The sequence below is a fragment of the Medicago sativa genome, chromosome 1 (assembly GCF_051527215.1).
Source record: "Medicago sativa cultivar Bolivia chromosome 1, Bolivia_mono, whole genome shotgun sequence".
NCBI lineage: Eukaryota > Viridiplantae > Streptophyta > Magnoliopsida > Fabales > Fabaceae > Medicago > Medicago sativa.
In genome coordinates this window covers 86,903,538-86,926,227 of record NC_140749.1, presented here as the reverse complement: position 1 = coordinate 86,926,227, position 22,690 = coordinate 86,903,538, and the positions used below count along the sequence as shown (strand labels likewise).

The following is a 22,690-nucleotide window of genomic DNA, read 5'->3' as shown; positions in this document are numbered from 1 at the left end:
GTGACACTCATTTTGAAACGGAGGATTACTTTTTTAAGGAATCTTTAAAATTACAATTAAAAATGAGATGAGACAACATTATTATTAAATTAAAGAAAACTTATAGTAACCTGTTAAATATATCCAATGAAAAAACAGTGACACCTAGATTTAAAAATAGTTAAAGTTTCCTTCATCTTTACGACTCTCGACTCTACTGCTTCTCTTGTTCAAAAGAACGTCAACGTTTGTGAGTGTGTGTTTTGCGTCTCTACTTTCTCAGATAATAAAACCAATGTCAAGTTTAAGATATCTCTTCAGTAAGGGCATCCTTTCACACACCTCAGATGTTCCTGCGGCAAAAGTCTTTCTTGAAGCTCATCCAGGTTCTTTAGATACTTTCAAACATTTATTTAGTAAAGTAATCCCAACAAAATACTTTGTAAACCCTTTCTCTGGTTAATTTGAGTTAAACGTCTATTTGCTTGAGAAGAAAACTTACAGAAACAGCCTATGACATGTCACATGTCCATAATCTGTACAACTTATTTCCGTAAGCTCTCTAAGATAGCCTACGAAAACGACTCATAACTTATATTAGAACAATTTGGATTTATTTTATCTTTTGTTATTGGAATAACTAGTACATAAGCATTTTATATGATAAACACTTATGCTATAAGCGCTCAACCAAGTTGTTTATTCAAGCAGAGTCTAAATATGCTTTAAGTCCCTGTAATTATCTCAAATTTTGTTTGTAGTCCCTGTAACCACTTTTCAGTTTCTCCGTTAAAAACATGCACTTTTGTAATTTGTACGGACTAAAAAGAGGTTCAGAGACTAATCAAAAGGTGTAAACTCTACGAGGACTAAAAACATATTTAAAGCTTTATTTATTTTAAATTTTATCAACTTTTTTTCTTTTTCAGGTGCTTACACAACATCACGTACTCACGATAGTGCTTCATGCTTGATGTTTTGGGAAAGGCACATGAAAAGACTTTCAGAATCTATACAAATTCTGTCAAATTTAGCACCTCAGCTCATATTTAAATCTGATAATGCTGTAAGTTTGCAGCCATTGTCACCAAATTTGCCAGCTTGGAAACTTGCATTGCAGACACTTGTTAACGATTCATTGGAGAAGGTCTTGCCCTTTGCACTGAAAAAGAGGGTTGATTCTGAGGAACTCATCATTACAACTCTTGTTACTGGTAATTTGGAGGAACTGAATGCATGTGAGACTATATCTGAGGAAAAGATGAGTAAATTTTTTGATGTACATGTGCATATTGAGACTTATGTTCCTCCTCAATTTGGTATTCGGGGAAATGGTGAACATTTGGCTGTTGGCGGCTATGGGAGGAACGTTGCAGCTGCAAAATATTCAGATTGGGTAAGGTGAGTTTATCATGCTATCTGAATTATAATACAACTATTACTAGACCCTTCTATGCTCATCCATATAAGTTACTGCCTTTGACGATACCAAATTTCAGTGCTAATTTTCTTGCTGCTTTAAGTGTCGATGTTCCTTCAAATTACTAGATGCAACTTTTTTCTGCAATGCAGGATTAGGAAGACAATGGAAAAGCTCAGACCTCCATCAGTGACAGAACTGTTGCTGTCTTATAATGGTGATCAAATACTCGAAGGTTCTGCGACAAATTTTTTCGTTGTTATCCGCAAGGTGAGCTTATTTTATCTCTCAGCACAAATTACAATATTGCTTACAAGCTTATTTGATGCTAAAATTCTCTGTGTCCTTTGGTTAGTAACCATATGTGGGAATTACCTCATAAGATTTGAACCTAAAAGCTGTTGCTAATCATGGTTGGGTTGTCCATGCTTTAATATTCTAATAATACTTCTGAAATTTGAATTTGTTGTTTTTTGGATTTCCAAACTGTTAAATTTGAATTTTCAAAATTCTATCATCTACCGAAGTTGTTACTAGGTTGAGTCACGACCAGGTCGCTCTCTTTAAGACGTTTCGTGGCACTACCCAAAGTTGTGCAAGGTAGACTATCAACTACGCCGCCTCCAAGATAAAACAAGCCCAGCTACAACTGTTCGATTAACTACTGCACTGTAGAAAAATCGTTCGAGAATTACACCCTCAAAATATGGCTCAATCGTTTGATCGAAGCCACTCGATACGGTATGTAACCGCTCTATTCGAAACCGTTCAAATTAATATGGTATTATTACCATTCTATTATGGTGCTGAGACCACTCAAATATGGTGTTATCACCATTCTAACTTCTCCAAAACATGAATATGGCACTACGACCACTCAAATATGGTGATACCACCATTTCTCTTTAAAATAATATATATATATACTGTTAAGATCATTCTTTAATATGATCTTAATAGTACTCTATATTCCGAAGAATCATATATTATCGAAGGGACTATGAACTTAAGACCAAGGGACTATGGTCTTAAGAACACTCTTAATACCGAAGGGACAGAAAGGAGTAGAAGCAGAAGAAACTTGTTAAAAACAAGTCGGAGGGAGAAGAGAGGAAAAAACACAGGAAGCATCGACTGTGAATTTTCGGTGTAAAGAATCAAATGGGGCAAGCTCTCCTTTTATAGGGAGAGTTTGTAACAAAAAACGAGTGACTTGGGGATTAAGTCTGCTTAATCCTTAAGCAAACGCGTTTTGTTTCTTAATTGGATATATCCGGAAGTTTCTGGATATGCTTTTGGATCGGGTCGGGTCGTAACAAATTTATTTGTTACGCGTAGCGCTTACGGATAATGATTAAATTAATTAATTAATTAATTTAACATTTTCAAGTGACAAAAAAAATATATATCAATTTTTTTTTAAGCGTTCACCCGTTCACAAAATTGGGTACCCCAAGGGCACACCCTTGGAGGTCACTTTTCCCATATATAAACACTTACTAGTTGGGGTGTCCCTTCAATGTGGGACATTTTTAAGTCACACCCACACACTAGTTTTTTCATAGTGTTTTTCTTTCCAATTTTCTTCACTAGAATTAACTAGTGTTCCAACAATCCCCCACTTGACTTCAAAATGGTTTCGAGAAATAACGTAAAACGTTTCCATAAGATTTGCTAATATACAAAGGTGTCGCCAACAACTTGAACCTTAGCATAGTGGAAGGTATTCTGATTTAACAAGAGTTGCTTACAGCATTGAACTCTATCTCAGACATAGAATCCACACACAAACCTTTTCATAGGTGTATTCTAAAAGCCCGTGCGTTTTAAGGCCCTGCACGTGTATCCCGGTTTTAACGAATGCTCTAGGAATTCTGCCTCGAAATTCCATAGGACTGGCCTAAGTTCCACATTCGTATAGGTGAGTCTATCAAGGGTACTCCTGTAGCTGTGTACCCCACTCAACATAGAGTATAGATCTCATTAAGAGTTACTATTACCTCATCCTTCTTTCGCTGCAGGATCATGCTTTCTATATTCTTTCTCTCATAGCATGTTCTACCACTTCATGACTTGTTTTTACCCATTGAACCTATTTCTTGGGACCTCCAGTCATGTAGGTCGGGTTACCATCACTTGTGGGCTATAGGCATTAGTCCCATCCTACTGGATGTTTCTTGGACTTTCTCTCTATTAAGTCCTTTCGTCAAAGGATCAGCTAAGTTTTCATTCGTACGTACAAAATCAACTCTAACCGCTCCATTTAGAGATACACTCTCTAATCGTGCTATGTTTTCGCCTTATCTGTCGTCTCTTACCATTGTAATAACGATTCTTAATCTTTGCAATAGCCGCGGTACTATCGCAATGAATTAACACAGCCGGTAACGGTTTCTCCCATGAAGGGATTTCAGCTAGCAAGAATCTTAGCCAACTTGCTTCTTCACTAGTTTTCTCTAGTGTTCTCATCTCAGATTCATTCCATAGTGGACTGAGTCAATATCATTTGTTTTAACAAACAACTCCTCTAGTGATGCTCAATGTGCAAACACTAGTCGCTAAATATTCATTTGAAAGATGTTCTATTTTTATATCTTGTACCATTTAGGTTCAATATGTTACTCCTAGTGAAGTAATCTTAGAGTCATAGTCTTCTTAAGGCACCTCATGACTCTTTCTATAGCATGGCAATGCTTCTCATCCGTCTACTAGTAAACTTGCACAAGAGTTTCACGACATCGACAATGTCGGATCTAATACATTCAGTGGCATACCTAAGTGCTGCCAATGATGCTCGTATATTCTGTTTTTCTAATTCCATCTCAAGTGTTCTTACACTTGGATCATAATATGTGATTGCAAGTTTATGGTGAAATAATTACATTTCTTTAAGATATTCTCAACTTGTGAGATTTATCAAAAAAGTTATCTTTTCTGATCTAGTAATCTTGAAACCAAGAATTACTTCAATTTTTGTTTAGGTCTTTCTTATCAATGTTGTTGATAAACAATGATTTCACATCATTCATAACATGAATCTTTAAATCAAATATGAGCAAGTCGTCTTCATAGAGACATATGATCGTGCAAATATTATTTGTCACTTTCATTCACTTTATACTCATTCGATAACATTAGAATGTCAAATTTTTCATGCCATTCCTCAGGAGTTTATTTTAGACCATTCAAATAATTATCTAACTTACAGACCTTGTTTTCTTGTCCATGAATTGCAAAATTTTTCAGGTTGTTCCATATAGACTTGTTCTTCTAGTTCACCATAAAAAGGCAACTTTCACATCCATTTGGAGTACTATCGAGTTATAAACGGCGGCTAAAGGGACTAGTACTCTTATGGATATGATTTTAGTGACTGGTGAATGAATGTCGAAGAAGTCTATATTTTTCTCTGTCTAAAACCTTTGACTACAAGGAAAGTCTTGTATTCATCAACCGTACCATCAGGTTTTAGTTCCTTTTTTTCAAAAATCAAATACAACCGATTGGTTTTGCAACTATGAGACAAGTCAACCAAGTTTCATGTTTTGTTAGACTCTAGAAAATTCATTTCATCGTTTATTGCTTTTGCCATAATTCAGCATCCAATGAGGATATAACTTCTTTAAGGCTTAATGAATCTTCTTCCAATGTATAAACCAAGTTCATACTCTTTAGCAATTTTAGCTTTCTTACCTCCTTGAGGTTCTATAACATCTTGTATGATGTTTTCATAACTATTTCTAATTACATGAATGTGATTAGATATAGTGCCCCCACTAGTTCTTAATTTTTAAAGGGAAATTTATTTTGCCCCCACTAATGTCGTGCTCCCATTAGAGCCCCCACTAGTGCCCCCACTATTCTTTAGTTAAAGGGGTAAATATTTACATAGAATTCGACATCTTTTAAATTCTATGATCACTTTAACATTTAGGTCATAAAACCTATATGTTTCGTTATTTATCGCATACCCGATGAATACACATTCATAGGCTCTACTAGTGAGTTCAACTCTCTTGAGGTCCAGGATCTTAATATAGTCCAGACAATCCCAAGTTCGAAAAATAAGACAAGTTGGATTGTCTTTTCTTCAAAAATTTCTCAATTAGAATTTTTGTTCTTAGACTTGGGTACTCTATAAATTTTAATTTTCGTTATAAAAAATTGAACATTCAAGCATATCAATTTTATTTTTCCAAAGTTCACAGTCATCAATAAATATGATAAAAATATTATTTTATCATTTCTAATTTATGTGTCATCAAATTAACACATATCATTATGTTTAGAGATTCATATCCTCTAAATTCTAATTTATATGAACTTTTGATTCATATATCTTGACTGCAATAAATAAAATTGTTTAATTATATAACTTCGGAATTAAGTCCAAGTTACTCAAGTTTAAAAATTAAACACTTGTTCGTGATCAATTTTGATATGTCAAATATTAAAATCACACAACTAATAACATAGAAGGAGAATTTAATTTTTAACATACCATCAAAGTGCAATCTTTTTCCACAAGAGTGCATGGTACACAAGTCTCTCTTTAAGTCTGAGTCAACTCAGTCTTATTCAATAGAAATCTGAAATTCAGATTCTTTCTTAAACATAAATAGATTTTCACAATTCCATTTATTTTCCTTATTGCATATTTACAAGTTTGGATTATGTAAAGCGATCGATGCATATGTTTATCAATTCTTGTTAAAGATTTGAAAACCAGTACGTGATATCAATGTTTAACAAAACACTTTTAGAATTCACCATAACAAAATAACAACCTTGCATTATTTTATTTTCCGCTCCAAACAATTTTTTTATGTTTTGTAACAAACTAAACTTGTTTGGTTCTGTAACAAATAATTTGTTTTGTAACAAATTATTGTTTTCATCAAATAAATTTTTAGTAACTAATAATTTGTTTTGTAACAAATTATTGTTTTCATCAAATAAATTTTTAGTGTTGTTGATTGAAACAACAATCACTTCATCGTTTCATTCGAAAGATGTAAATCTATAGCTTGATTTATCCTTAATGTATTTAGGGACAACTTAACCTCAATAAGTAACTTCTCCGGTAGACATAGCATATCGAAACGTCTTAAAATTGTTGTTTTTTGGATTTCCAAACTGTTAAATTTGAATTTCCAAAATTCTATCATCTACCGAAGTTGTTACTAGGTTGAGTCACGACCAGGTCGCTCTCTTTAAGACGTTTCGTGGCACTACCCAAAGTTGTGCAAGGTAGACTATCAACCACGCCGCCTCCAGGATAAAAGAAGCCCAGCTACAACTGTTCGATTAACTACTGCACTGTAGAAAAATCGTTCGAGAATTACACCCTCAAAATATGGCTCAATCGTTTGATCGAAGCCACTCGATACGGTACGTAACCGCTCTATTCGAAACCGTTCAAATTAATATGGTATTATTACCATTCTATTATGGTGCTGAGACCACTCAAATATGGTGTTATCACCATTCTAACTTCTCCAAAACATGAATATGGCACTACGACCACTCAAATATGGTGATACCACCATTTCTCTTTAAAATAATATATATATACTGTTAAGATCATTCTTTAATATGATCTTAATAGTACTCTATATTCCGAAGAATCATATATTATCGAAGGGACTATGAACTTAAGACCAAGGGACTATGGTCTTAAGAACACTCTTAATACCGAAGGGACAGAAAGGAGTAGAAGCAGAAGAAACTTGTTAAAAACAAGTCGGAGGGAAAAGAGAGGAAAAAACACAGGAAGCATCGACTGTGAATTTTCGGTGTAAAGAATCAAATGGGGCAAGCTCTCCTTTTATAGGGAGAGTTTGTAACAAAAAACGAGTGACTTGGGGATTAAGTCTGCTTAATCCTTAAGCAAACGCGTTTTGTTTCTTAATTGGATATATCCGGAAGTTTCTGGATATGCTTTTGGATCGGGTCGGGTTGTAACAAATTTATTTGTTACGCGTAGCGCTTACGGATAATGATTAAATTAATTAATTAATTAATTTAACATTTTCAAGTGACAAAAAAAATATATATCAATTTTTTTTTAAGCGTTCACCCGTTCACAAAATTGGGTACCCCAAGGGCACACCCTTGGAGGTCACTTTTCCCATATATAAACACTTACTAGTTGGGGTGTCCCTTCAATGTGAGACATTTTTAAGTCACACCCACACACTAGTTTTTTCATAGTGTTTTTCTTTCCAATTTTCTTCACTAGAATTAACTAGTGTTCCAACAGAATTGTTTTAATCCTACAACTATTCCAGCTAACTTGGTGGAAGTTAACAACCATACCTATTTATAATGATTAAAAACCATTATCTTCAAATTGTTTTGGATTAATGGTAAATGTCAGAGTAAATTCCTACTATTATTTGGGTCATATTGATGAATGAATCAATACTCAGCTTCTAATAGCATTTCAAGACTATTGGTTTAAATTCTGTTTATAATATTACGATATTATTGCTCTCGTGATCATATGATGCTCACTACATTCTCAAGAGTTCACGAGGTATCTTGGTTTTGTTTCTCGTGCTTTTCTTCTTTGTGTGTGTTTGTTGAGACATGATATGAAATAAGCTTATGCGTCATGGATTTTACTTTATACTTATTTATATGGTACACATGCATGTACAAGTTTTATTGATCGTTTCCTGTTTCATTTTAGGATTCGGTTTCCGATGATGGGAAAGCCCCGTCTGATTATGGAAATAAAAACGCTTTTGAAGTGCAGACAGCTCCTATCAGTGATGGTGTTCTTCCAGGAATAATACGCCAACTAGTACTTGAGTATGGTTTGGTTATAAATCTAATCTAATTATTTTACTGCTATGTTTTTCTTCAACCACAGAAGAACGAGCCCCTTCTAGAAAAATTTACCAGAATTTTATGTTATTTACAATGGACTATAGCTCAACAAAAGTATAAAATCCGGGCTTTATCTCATGTGATGGAGAGTGGAAGTCCAAAAGTTATAGAAATAAATTAGACCAATGAAACATCTTTATAGTATAGAAAATAAAAGCACTAACAGGTTATTTCTCATGTGACTTGGCATGATTTGCATTTGTGCAGGGTATGCAGGAGTGAAGGAATCCCATGTCGAGAAGTTGCTCCATCATGGTCAAAACATGAAATCTGGGAGGAAGCATTCATCACAAGTACTTTTTTGTCTTTTCATTTTTCTTTTTTTAGTCTTACTGAGGAGAGAACTCAACTTTGCAAATTGTTCGTTTGGAAATATGAGTGACTGATGAAGTTTCATGAAATCTGTACACTAAAATTACTGCTAGATCGAAATCAATGGCCGAGGATTTCGACACATTTAAACTTGCATTCACTCACTACTATGTGGTGGTCTAAAAAAGTTATTATTCCACATTAATATGCTGTAATTACTTTTCCTCGCGAGAATACTATTTTGTACTGACTTGAACATGCTAGTTGCTTAGCTTGTACTGACCTATTTACAAGTTTGGTTATTTAACAATGACATTGTATGTCAGTTGGAAATATTAAGCTTATTTGCAAGCATGAACAATTGCTTTTAACTATTTATCCTACACTAGATTTCAGACTCTCCTTTATTGGTTTTGTTAACTTGGGATCTAATGTCATTGCAGATAGCTTGAGGATTTTGCAACATGCAGATAGTATTCAGGTTCCAACAGAATGGCAATCAGCCCATTCTAAAACCTGGAAGGATATATCATGGACCAAAAAGGAATTTAAGGTGGTAAATTTATATTGGTGTTGCATTTATATTAATTTTATGTTAAGATTTTCTCAATTTGAGTAAATGCAGGGTGGACCTGGGATGATCACAACTTTAATCCAGGTAAATTTATTTACTACTTTCACATTTTGAATTGGGACTTGGGATGGAAAGAAAAATAAAATACTTATGACTTATCTTCATTTTGCATATGTCCATTTACATTTTGAATTGGGTCTTTGAATTTTACATTTAAGGAATTACACTCATGAAGAGTAAAAGTTTTCAAAGCTTTGACTCGATCAAGCTTTTTCTTGATTCTAACTTCTCAGTTATATTTCACAACATTACAACTATAAAACCAAAATGCCTATTTGTTTTAATCAGGAAAAGGTTATGGAGAAAGCAACTTTGGAAGGTTATCCAATAAGTAACATATGTACATGGTGAAGATCCTAAACCTTTGCTGGGATGAAATGGACAGCACTTGACCTTCTCTTTCTCCCCCGCTTCAGTTGGCGTATACATTGAGAATGCCATAGTTTCTCAATGAGTAGATGATAGAAATGTAAATGTCCAGTTTACCGATATGATGTCTGAACAACTTAACGAATAAGTCAGGAACCAAAACAGAAACAAAATAATATAGATAAATCAACTTCTTAGGCCACCTCCAAAAGGCCATGTTAGCAACATGCCTCTAATTAAGCAAACATATGTTGGGCACAAAAAACATTGATGCTGGTCCGATCTGATTGGTCTGTAACTGCCTAGATTTATGATTGTGTGTCTGTAACTGTGCTATAACTGGTATCTGTGTTTGAATAAATTAGGATAAAACAGAATTTGTGGAACAAGTCCTCTGATGAATTTTCTCAAAACCGAGGCTATATATTTATTACTGCAATTGATCACCGTTGAAGGAGCGATACTTCACTGCAAACATATGTCGCGTGGCAGATTGAAGTCTCTTTGCTGTCCAAAAACAATTATGTGAAAAGCAATTTTGAACCGGTTCACACTCTCAAACTGGTTTATGTGAAAAATGGTTTGTTTATTAAACTAAAAGCATATAATGGTTATTAGGGAGAAGGCAGGCTCTTGAACAACAGGTGCTTTACTGATGGTTATTAAACTGGTTGATTGTAACTCAAAAAAACAATTTCATTCAGTACAAAATACATTACTTTACTGGTTACTGGTTTCTAACCGGTGTTTATCTCCATTTTGCTTAACAAGCACTGTTGTAACAAGCACTGATCCTTAGTAGGGATGTTGCAAGCACCTGGTCCTTGTCTCAAAATTGTCGGCCATATGTAGAGAGCAGATGTTTTATTCTTTTTAAATATACGAATGTATACAACAATCAATATAAATATGACTGACATCAAATTTTGTTACTCAACCAAACCCCAAGTTTCTCTGATTTTTGTTCACATACGCTCTCAAAATTCCCTAGAGTCAATTAATATTTTGATACTCACTGTGTGGATCAGACAATTTAGTTCTCAAAATTTACAAAAGGTATTCACCCTTTTTTACTCGGTCTATCACCCAATATATTTGATATAATTCAATACCAATTCCTTTATGAATTTAGTACAAAATTAGCAACCTCGCACAAATTCAAAACTTCATAATCCTCCACTATTACCAAGCTAACAAAATAATCCAAATATAACCAATTTTTAATTTTCTATATATTCACCTATTTTATATCAACTTTCTATGTTTCCATCACGAGCTACTATCCCCGCATATCAGACAGGGCCGGTCTAAGGGCCAAGCCACCCAAACAAGGGTTTTAGGCCTCAAGATTTTGGGTTAAAAAATGTCGCAAAATAAGTCAATTTAGCTATAAATATATAATATGACACATGAGTAGTTTTAAAACCCGGACCGGACCGGCCGGTCCGACCGGTCGAACCGTGAACCGGGGACATAGCCGGTTCGGTCTGCTTATTGGATCGGCCATGCAATTGAACCGGTCAAAACCGGCATGACTCGCTAAAAACCGGTAAAAACCGGTGACTCGGCCGGTTTGATGAACCGGACCGGGTCAATAAAAAAATCAGAAAAACTGAAGAAAAAAAATCATAGATCAGAACGATTGGCAATACAAAATCAGAAAAACTGGAAGAGAACAAAATAATAGAGAGATCAACGACGGAAGGGAAGAAGATAAAGATGGCATGAACAGATTGAAACTAATCAACTTGTTTTGGATCTGATATGTGCTTTCTAGTTTGATATCTAATTGTTTGGATGAGTGTAGATTTTGATTTAGAGAAAATAGAAGATGAGTGTAAGGGAGCAGCGGCTGCAAGCCTGCAACATAGAAAAGTAGGGTTATGTTTTCAACTTCACCTTTATTTGACATTTAAGGGTCCCATTTAAGACCTAGCAAATTTTTATCTCCCCTTCTTTTTTTAATTTAATCGTAAAAGTAAACATATGTATGTTTGTACAATTACTGTTACTTGACCTTTTCAATTTTGCTTAAAGACTTTATTTTTTAAATATTACTTATATTGTACACCTTTCTTCAAAATAATTTTATACACCTATATCTTTTATAATTATTACGTTATTGATTAATCATAAAATATATCAAACAAAACTAAAAAAGACGGAATATTTTACATACTTATGTTATTTTATAATGAGATTGTAAAATTATGTTAATTTGTCAAAAAAAAAATACATTTGTATAGATGTCATGAGTTTTTTTTTTTTTTAATAAATTTTTACATGCCAAGTCACTCAATTTGATCTAGTTTAATATACATATAATTTTTTTAATGACCGAGTTATAAGACCGAGTCATCCGGTTTAATCCGATTCTATCATGCGGTTCAACCGGTGACCCAATGGTTCAACCAATAACTCAGTGACCCAGTAACCTCACCGAGTCAATGACCGGTCCGAGTTTTAAAACTATGATATGACATGCTAACAATCAATATTTATCTAGTTTAGTTGGTCAATTTTAAGGCCTCAAATCATTCTGGTCATAAGTTCAAATCTTGGATTCAACAAAACTTGATTTATTATTCTTTTAATAAGCATTCTTGGATTCAACAAAATTTGATTTATTATTCTTTTAATAAGCATTGTGTTATTTCTTTTAATTTCAAAAAGCCCCATTATAAAATTTGTTTTAAGCCTCTTGACATGTTGGGCCGGCCCTGTTATCAGAAATGACAATGCATATGCAAAATGTTCTTTCTTTTTACAAGATTATTTTCTTTGTGTTATTCCTCGGATTCTTAGGAGAAAATGTCCTAATAATCCGCAGTTATATTTACTTAGTAAAAATACATTTATTAATAAAAAATAATTTTTCTTTTTATTTTGTATGTTTACTTTTTTTAACAAGCAAAAATGAAATATATTAAGACTAACAACGCATTTAACCGGCACAAGGAGAGTCAAGGAAGAATACAAATTGTTACAACCAATTATAAATATAAGGCAAGAGAACAAGGAAGGCTAAAAGTCTAATCTCAAACAGACTAGAGGATTAAGCCACCATGTATGATAATCGAAAGCGAAAGTAGCATTGATTGTTTTCAACCATCGAAAAGAGAGTAACTTAATTCTATCTACCAGTTGTTGTAAGATTCTTATGTAGCCTTAAAAATTCTACTATATCTTTCTTTCCAAACCGCCCACACACAACCAAATCAAATTAAACATCGAAAGAATCAATAGAAACTATACCAATCCAATGTTGAATTGCGTGTCATATACTCCCAAAAAAACTGCACCTCATAAACAAATGATCCAGTGATTCCTCTGCTTCACAACCACTCATGCAAAGCATAAAATCTTGCTGAATTATGTCGCGTCTAAGTAAATTGTCCTTTGTAAGAAGCCGTCGAACAAAAAAGGAGACCTTCAAAGGAGCTGATTTGTGCCAAATAGAGTTTGATACAATAGGGGTAAGTGGTAACTCCGCAGTTGTTAGCATATGATAAGCTGTCCGAATAAGTTTTGGATGGATCTATAAGCCATTGTCATCGATCCGCCTCTTCAACCTGCAAAACAATACGCTGAAGCAATGTGCAACACTCTCTAACCATCTCTTCCCCTTACACAAAGTGTCATTGGATACAATTGATTAGTTAATGTTTCAAAATTTAATGCTGGTTCATTAGCCACTTTCATGTCTCCCACCCTAAGGAAAACATATCAGCAACCGTCATCCCCCAAGTTTCAGCTAACTCAAACATTCAGGGCCGGCCCAAAGCAAGAGCATCCAGGCCCATGGCTCAGGGCCTCCAAATTTTGGGGGCCCAATTTTTTTTTTTTTTTTATGCATATAAGGCCTTAAAATGTTACATATATTTGTTTAGCGCATGAAGTTTTCAGAATCGTTGCGATGGTCCAGTGGATGAAAGATTGTGTGCGTGTGCTTCTGATTCTCGGTTCCTCGACGCCCAGGAATCACATTTTTAATGTTATGTTTTAATTTTAATGTTATGTTTTAATTTTTTCTTTCTTCCAGAAAACCAAGTGTTAAACAAGCAATAAAGCATAACTGCATAAGTGTGCCTGCCGCCTCTGTACCTTCACATTCCAAAAAGCAAATTCTTATCAAAAATTCACGGAAGGTAATTTTTATTGGAGGGGCCAATTTTTAAGATTGCATCGGGGCCTCCGGATTGTTTAAGACGGCCCTGCAAACATTTTACTAAATCTTACACTCAACGGTACATAATTGTCAATTTATTTTCAATTTTTCACATAAACTTTAAAAACAACAAGTGCTTCGTCTACACGACAGATATATAAAAACCGAAAATATATGATAATTTTGTAAGTAAAACCAATGAAAGCAACACTTCTGCTAGATAAGTCAGGTTTTAATCCACGGATAACAAAAACAATGTCAGCTGAAAAAAACAGTGAAACATATGCATGCGAACATGGCAGCAGTATTGTCTGTTGTGTTTAAGGCTATTAAGCCAAGCGACAAAAATGAACCTAGGAAAACACGTGATTTTTCATGCAAAAAAACAAAAATTCAATTATTAAATGGAATATTTAAATTTATCGTCGAAAAAATGGGGTATTTAAATTCAGATTTTTTTTCCTCAAAAAAAAAAATCGGATTTTTCTTGGGGTTTTAAATATCATGTTTTAGACACTTAGGCGTGTCCTCGTGAGCTTAGCTCAGTTGGTATGAACAATGCATAATATATGCAAGGTCTGGGGTTCGAACCCAGCCACCACAAAAAAAAACAAAAAAAAAAAAAGACACTTAGGCGTGGCATCGGCGTGGCATCTGGAGAAATCCTATTGGATCACTCTCCACCAGAATCTAAGTCCAAATATGTATGTGAAAATAGAGACAAATGTAACTGTCATAATATTTTTTGTTTTTTCTATAACAATAATAATATTAAGAGTTTGTCTAACATGTGCATTTGCACAAGTTTAATTAACTAAAAGCAGCAATATTTTATCGTAAAAAACAATTATTTATTAATAAATTATGCATTTTATATAAAATTCACAAATTCTAATACAAACTTACTATTTTAAACTTTTTAAAATGTGCAAATTTGCATATGATAAAAAAATCGTAATATTAATAATGTTTCTCAAATTACATCCATCTGCATTTTTAAAGTTTGTCTAACATGTGCAATATTGCACATGTCAAAGTAACTAAATGTAGTAATTTTTATTGAAAACAACAATAATTTATTAAAAAACAACATGTTATATATAAAATAAACAAGTTTCATGACAAAGACTCTTTCAAGTTTATATTTTTGTGGAAGCAAACGGAAAGAAAATAAATCAATCAATACATTTTTTTCTCTAAGGGGATTTCTTGCTTTTCACCGAAATTTCTTTTGATACCCTTTCTAAAGCCAAAAGCAAACATACTATTAAAATGTAAATGTGGGTTTTCAGTGTATATCAAACGAGTAAGCTTTATTAGCAAAAAGCTAGAAATTAAAACGTAGAGGTGATACTAATAAGATTACACCATTACTCTAATATTAATTTGGATTTGAATCCGTTAAAGTGGATGATTCATTTTAGATTGTGTTTCAGACAGAGGAAAAAAAATCACACATTGTTTGAAAAAATTAGTAGAAACGAACTCTAACCCATGCATATGATATTAAACTATTGATGGCTAAAATATTAATCATTGATAGTATGGTTAATTAAGTAAATGGTCCCTATAAATATTTAGAATTTCATTTTTAGTCCCAACAAAATAAAATCACACTTTCTAGTCCCTGTAAAAAATTTCGTCAGCATTTTTAGTCCTTGTAAAATTTTCCATCAACATTTTTAGTCCCTGTAAAAAATTTAGGTCAACATTTTCGGTCCCTAAAATGCTAAAGGAAAATGTCACAGGGACTAAAAAGTGTGATTTTGTTTTATAGGGACTAAAAACGAAATTCTGAATATTTATAGGGACCATTTACTTAATTAACCCTTGATATTATAAGAGGCAAACTCATAGTTTATAGGCTTAATTACACTTTTGGTCCTCGTGTTTTGGCCTACTCACGAAACTGGTCCTGCCCTTTTAAAACAAAACAAAATCGTCCTTCAATTATCATTTTTGTTGCATTTTTCGTCCTACCTCCTATTTTTAAACTCCGGAAACGCAAAGAAATGACAGTTTTAGGCAGTTTTAGACCTACCCTTATGCTCAACCATGAAATCAACAAGGAATAAAGCATGTGGGTACAAGGAATCTACTCTATTCAGCACATTAACAAAAAAAAACCTAATTTGAAACATATCTTAGAAATTAGGGTTTTTTTGGTTAGTGTGTTGAATAAAGTAGTTTCTTTGTACCCACATGCTTTATTCCTTGTTTATTTCATGGTTGAGCATAGGGGGTAGGTCTAAAACTGTTATTTCTCTGCGTTTTTGGAGAATAAAATGGGGGGTAGGACGAAAAATGCAACAAAAATGATAATTGAAGGACAATTTTGTTCTGTTTTAAAAGGGCAAGTCCAATTTCGTGAGTAAGCCAAAACACGAGGACCAAAAGTGTAATTAAGTCTAGTTTATAATATGCTGTACATAAAGCACCATTTTTTTTTGGATAAATCATAAAGAAATTCAATACAGCCAAAAACCACTCTGCTCATCCATGTTGCCAAGTTATCCACGTGAACTTTATTTGATGAAGTATTCCATACAATTTTTATTGCATGATAGAAAAAAATGCTTTTTCAGTTTTTTAATTTCGTATTCTTTTGATGTTTTTTATTTCACTAAAGTATATTTAAAATTACAAAATTGATTGCCATACATGATGGAAGATTCCGGTTTTAAGCTGCTAATGTCTTGAGTCATTATCCTTTTAGCCTAATTTGCCACCGTCCACTTACACAATGTTGGGCACTAAACTCTGTTTAGGGGTACCAGGCATGTGCATAGGCCTACATAGGATGCACTTAAATGTCCAAGTCACTTGGTTTTGTTTGTATCCTGAGACCTGATCAATTTAAGACACTTCATTACATAATTTAAAGACTTCATGAAAGAAATATTTATTTACTTCAGATAGATTTAAAATATCAGTTTTAAATTGCAAATTTATGTTCTATCTGAGTATTTTGAAAATATCTACACTATATCTTTTTAAGGTTCTATTTTCTTTTAATTTGAACTTCATATTATCAAAACTCCGGGAGCGGTTATGGTGCATAAGGAAATTCTTATGCACCGTGCATAAATCCCAACATAATTGCTTCCTACACCCCCAAAGGAAACCAAACAAAACAAAACAAAACGAACCAAACGCAGAAACAAACTGAATCATCACCGTCATTCATCATCATCACCACTGGAATCTTCAATCTCATCATCAACACTGTCGTTCATCATCATCACCGTCATCATCACCGTACCGGAATGCCAAAACCATTTTGTTGTGGAAATGGTTTCTGTGAGTTGTACTCCAAACCCATTTTGCTGTGGAAATGGTTTCCAGAATCTTCAATCTCATCATCAACACCGTCGTTCATCATCATCACCGTCATCATCACCGTACCGGAATGTCAAAACCATTTTGTTGTGGAAAACCATTAGATGTACTTAATGGTTTCCAGCAGTTGTACTCCAAAATCATTAGATGTACTTAATGGTTTCCAGCAGTTTCCCAGCCATAAATCCCTCAAACATCACAAAGATTTCGAATCCAGTAACAACTTCAGATCTGAAACTGTGAACACAAACAGTGACAAAACAGTAAGCAATCAACACAGCGCCACTGGATCGAAGAAGAAGAAGAAGAAGAAGAAGAAGAAAATGCGAGGGAAGAAGAGGATCGAACCGGTTTTAATCTTTAGATCTACTCCTTCTCGTTGTGTTTTTGCGTGATCCGAGTTCGGATTTGGCTTTAAAACGAAAATGGATGTTGAAAAATGGCTTTAATTTTTAAAAAGGGTGAATTTGGTTCTCCGGCACGGCGACCACCGCGCCGGAATCATCATGTGTGGCCAGAAGAGATGAAGACTCATCTGAATTATAGAGAGAGAGGGAGAGCTTTATGTTTTAGTGAGAAAAATGCTTAAAGCAAATGAAGTTTGATCTGGTGTAGTTTGAGAAGCCTAGGATTATTACACGTGTACACTAGATCTGATGGTTGCGAAGTGATTATGCACGGTGCATAAGGATTTCCTTATGTACCATAACTTTTGCCCAAAACTCCTTCTCGAAGACCTAAGACCAAAAAAATGTTAGTGTTTCTTCGCACTTAAAAATAATATAAGTTGTAATCCAAAAATATATATAAGTTGCTAGCCAAAACGGCCTATTGTCGAATCAAAGGTGAATTGATGCTTAGATAGTCGAATGAGAAATCAATAGAACTAAGAACCGTTGAAGATGAGTTAGTCAAATCTTTGTTAGTTTCAAAGGCTTTCACAAGGATTGTGGGAACGTTAATGAGCCACGTGAAACAAATAATTCACCCAATAGGGCTCATTTCCCTGTCTTATAGTTCAAGATGACAACCATGGCTAGAACCTAAGAAACATGAGAAGGGAGAGAACCTTGTGCAGACAATGTACAAGAAAACGCCGCAAAATGAGATTTATTCTAGGGTATGAATTATATTCGAAAATAGAAGAAAAAAAAGTTTGGTCGGTTATATTAATTTTATTTTGGAAAATAAAAATGTGATAGATGAAAAAAATTGTTTACTCCTATCTTATAAGATTTCATTAAAAAATTGTTTTAAATCTCATACAAGTTGCTGGAGCAAAATTAGAGAGAAAAACATAACAACAAAATAAAAGGGTTTCAGAGCATCTCTCTAGAAGTGGTCCCCACTCTATCTCTCTCAGTGGCTGAGGCAAGGGAACATGGGGCCAGCCAGCAATTCACCTGATTTTTAGTCAATTATTTCCACTCGCCCTCACATCATTGGTCCAAACTCCTTAATACTGTAGACTACTTGTCCTACACGGTGAAAAACCCTAAAAAGACAGAACTCGTAATAAACATGTAAATAAATCAAAATTACTAAACTAATGTAAGAAAAATATATCCTAGTGCAAACATGACTTTGACATAATTAAGTTTATTACGTACAATTTTGGAAGATATTTTTTTCTAAAGAAAGATTCAGATTAGATCTTGTTTGAGTTTTCAATTAATACCATTGTATTTAAAAAAAGGGTTAAATATGTTTTTAGTCCCTATAAATATGTCAACTTTTCGTTTTAGTCCCTCTAAAATTTTCCTTCGACTTTTAGTCCCTATAAAATTTTCAATCACTACTTTTGGTCCCTATTTTTAATTTTATTTTTGTATTTTTTAATGAAATTTTGCAAAAATGTGTAAAATATTCTAAAAAAAATTCCTACAAAAAATTAGAATTTTTTAACAAAACACAAATTAAATATGAATTTTTAACCGTAAAAAATATAAAAATTCATATTAAATTCATGTTTTGTTAAAAAATTCTGAATTTTTTTTGGAGTGATTCTTATGATATTTTTAATTTTTCTGGAAAATTTTAGTAAATAATATGAATTCTACATATGAGTTTACTTTAAAAGAGGGATCAAAAGTGAAGTTTGAAAATTTTATAGGGACTAAAAGTTGAAGGAAAATTTTAAAGGGACTAAAACGAAAAGTTGACATATTTATAGGGAGCAAAAACATATTTAACCCTTAAAAAAATTGTACAAAGCTTAGAAGATAAGAAAATTAAACAACTAAACAAACATTTTCGAAGAAGTGAAGCTCCGGAGATATCATTTAAAAAGGAGACTTTGAATTCACAAGGATGAGTTTCAATAACGTAAAAGTTGACATAATTTTTAAAATTGTTGAAATTTGCTGGCCAAACCACACATCGGTTACCCTTTTGTCAAGTATGTTTAATTTAAACTTGTCAACTCAAAGTCATCATTTTACAAATGTGACGAACCAAAGTAGGAAAAACCCCACTCGTCTTGAAATTATGAAGAAATCACTTTCCACAACAAGATGAGAAATCTTATCCCTCCCTACTTTTCATAGATCAAGGTACAAACATCACATCTTCGCATGGAGAGCGTCGCACACTCCAACTTTTTTATGCAAGCTTTGATCCAACTTTCGTTTGACCCACGCAGCAGACCCCCACTACCCGCAATCCTAAAATACAATAACAAAACTTACTTTTTGTCAATTTTAGTAAAATAAAGATTTGATAACACGATGATTTTATTTTCTTTCGCAACAACCATTTTTTTTCACTCAAACGTATGTATGATTAATAAAAGGATAATCAATTTGATCATCTTTAGGTGAAACCAAACACACATTTAAAGCAAATTTTGAGCATATAACAAAGGATAAGCAAGTCCCTCAATTGGAGAAGCTAGTTGACTGCATCCGAAGGCCTAACTAAAAATCTAAAATGGTTTCATGACTTTTATATGCATTTTTAAAATACTGCCTAAATTTCTAACACCAAATGAAAGTCACAATATATATTATTTAAAAATGAGGTTGGCTAGCTATTTAAATAATAAAATAGTTTGGTGATAAAAAAGAAGGGGATTTGTAATATGGTTATGGTCAAATGGTTGATCTCAAGAACTAACATGTTATATATAGCAAGTTTTCAATAACAACACAAATCAGATTAATCCATTATACTAAATTAATTTTTAGAGTCCACTTTTAAACCATTTCTTAAAAGTTACTACAAAAAGAGAATATGATCAAGAGTGTCTTGTTAGTGTTCACTCTTTATCATTATAGTTTAATGATGCAAAGCTATAAACTTTCCATAAATGCAAAGAACCCAAATTCCCCTCATGTGGTAGAACACCACATAAAATGTTTGTTAAATAGGAAAGTAATAACTTTTTTTTGAAGAGGCTAAAAAGGAAAGTAATAACTTTGGTTGGTTCATGTAATGCAAGCTGTTGCATTGAGAGATTGTTAATGGTTTTACAGCTCGTGATGAGATGTAAAAAGAGAGTCAGGTTTTGTCTGGCAAGCGTGGTGGGGATGCATGAGTTATCACTCTCCTACCTTGTGAAATCTATGCCTTGTTGTCTAGGGCACTTTCCACTTTGCAATTATACTTGTCCTTTTCATGGACCTTCTATAGGTTCTCTCACTCTTTTACCTCCACATAAAACCAAATACTCCATCCATACAAATTGTGTTTCAAGAAAGATTTTTAAAATCTTTCAAAAAGAGAAAGATTCTTTTAAAAAAAATAAAAAATAGGTATTGTTCATTCTTTCAAAGTTACATTGATTAATTTAGTTCAATTTTATCCATTAATTAATATTATGTGCATCATTTTGTAAGTTTTTTTTTGAACAAATCAAAATGATATAGTGCTCGTTTGGTATCACGTTTGATAGCCTCAAAAGCCAGTTTGCTTTTTGAAACGCGGTTTCAACATACTTTTGATGTTTGGATGGGTTTTAGAATCAATTCTCTGAAACGCGGATTTGGCCCCAAACGTGGGTTTTCTCAAAGCTACAAATTGAAGCTTTCCCGGCAAAGCAAAATCGATTCTGGCTGTTTGTTTTCCAATGACATGTAAATTTACATAATTACCCATATTACACATTAACAACTTTCTTCTTCACAACACACACCTTCCATACAGATCTATCTTACCCTCTGTAAGATTGAGGCCAATCAGACAAGTACTGATGGATGGAGAAATGGTAGGATGGGAGAAAAATAGTGAGATGGGGGATGAGAAAGGTTAGATGCATAAGAGTAGTCAGAGGTGAGAAGGAGATGAAAATGGTAGAAATGTAATGAATCTTCTGGACAAATCTAAGAAATAGAAGAAGGGACACGTGATTTCTTAGAGTGACATAAATTGGAGTTTTTTTTATCTATTGGGTTGGGCTGTGTTGGTATATTTTGGATTAATAATATCGTTTGATGTTGTGTATATTTACACCCTTGGAATTTTTTTATATTGTATTAAAAATAACCAAATTGATCAAAAAGATTTTAAAAAAGAAAATCTTATAAATTTTCTTTAAAAAAAAATTGTATAAATTGATATTATTTTAAAATAAATTTTTGAACCAATAAAAATTCATTTATGATTTTAAATAAGTTCAAATAAGTATATAAAATAAAAATGAGATGTTTAGTTTTAAATACAATTAAAAGGATAATTTAGTCATTACACATTCAAAATCAATTTTGATTCAAATTATCCAAACAACATCAACTCATAAGAATCACTTCTATTAAAGTGTATCCAAACATAATCAATTCACATCCAACTCACTTTTAACCAAAATCAATTCTCTCAAACTCAATTCTATCAAAATCAATTATCGCCACCGCTATACCAAACACACACATATATACTCAAAAGTGTTTCCAATTGCACAAGACGCGCAAAACAGAAACACCAACAAAGTTAATACAATACAGAGTCAGATTTCCCTTTTAAAGGGCCAACCTATAAACAAAATTATAGGAACACATCCATACAAGAAAGCGGATGTTTCCACCAATCATAATAAGAATAAGCTAATGCTGCCTGTTTTGATTTCAACCATAAGAATGAATGCATCTTAACTTTTTCAATAAGGGAAGATGGAGTAACTGATGTGTTTTGGAACACGCGATTATGTCGTTCCTTCCAAATCACCTGTAAAGAAAAGATGAGTAGTTCTTTATTTTGTAAGTTATTTATTACTATATTCAATTATGTATTTACGACAAATGTTATCCTTCATTTTTTATTATGTGATTATTTGATACGCAAGAATCATCTTAACCATTTTAGAATCATTTTCTAATCTTAAAAATTAGGTTAAAAAAATGTTGTTGGGTCTTATAAATTATTTTAAAATATATTACTATATTTTTATGAAATGAAACATCAAAAACTCAAAATTTAGACCTTTAAAATTTCGAGACCCTATGGTGTTGGTCTCTTCCAAAACCCATAATTGGTTGGGTTAATATGTGCACATTTTTTAAGAATTACTCCCTCCGTTCCATAATAAGTGAGTGTTTTGTTCATTTCATACATATTAAGAAAAAGTGTATAAATGAAAGAAAAA

General features: G+C 33.1%; 1 protein-coding gene across 2 annotated transcripts; it reads left to right on the top strand.

The window, feature by feature from the left end:
* The first annotated feature begins 240 nt into the window (after window positions 1-240).
* LOC146958644 (uncharacterized) lies at window positions 241-9,997 on the top strand. Of its 2 annotated transcripts, none has more exons than XM_085740182.1 (8): window positions 241-365; window positions 909-1,380; window positions 1,552-1,669; window positions 8,094-8,215; window positions 8,501-8,586; window positions 9,049-9,158; window positions 9,231-9,263; window positions 9,528-9,997. In XM_085740182.1, the coding sequence occupies exons 1-8, from the start codon at window positions 275-277 to the stop codon at window positions 9,588-9,590; spliced, it is 1,095 nt and encodes a 364-aa protein (XP_085596308.1). In that variant the 5' UTR covers window positions 241-274; the 3' UTR covers window positions 9,591-9,997. The 2 variants fall into 2 exon arrangements, with proteins under 2 accessions (XP_085596308.1, XP_085596307.1); XM_085740181.1 differs by having other exon boundaries at window positions 1,528-1,669.
* Window positions 9,998-22,690: the final 12,693 nt, after the last annotated feature.

Coding starts and splice junctions, on each gene's coding strand:
- LOC146958644 (XM_085740181.1), top strand. CDS start 275: ATGTCAAGTTTAAGATATCTCTTCAGTAAGGGCATCCTTTCACACACC. Junction 1,381..1,527: donor AAATATTCAGATTGGGTAAG/GTGAGTTTATCA, acceptor TCAAATTACTAG/ATGCAACTTTTTTCTGCAAT. Junction 9,264..9,527: donor TGATCACAACTTTAATCCAG/GTAAATTTATTT, acceptor TGTTTTAATCAG/GAAAAGGTTATGGAGAAAGC.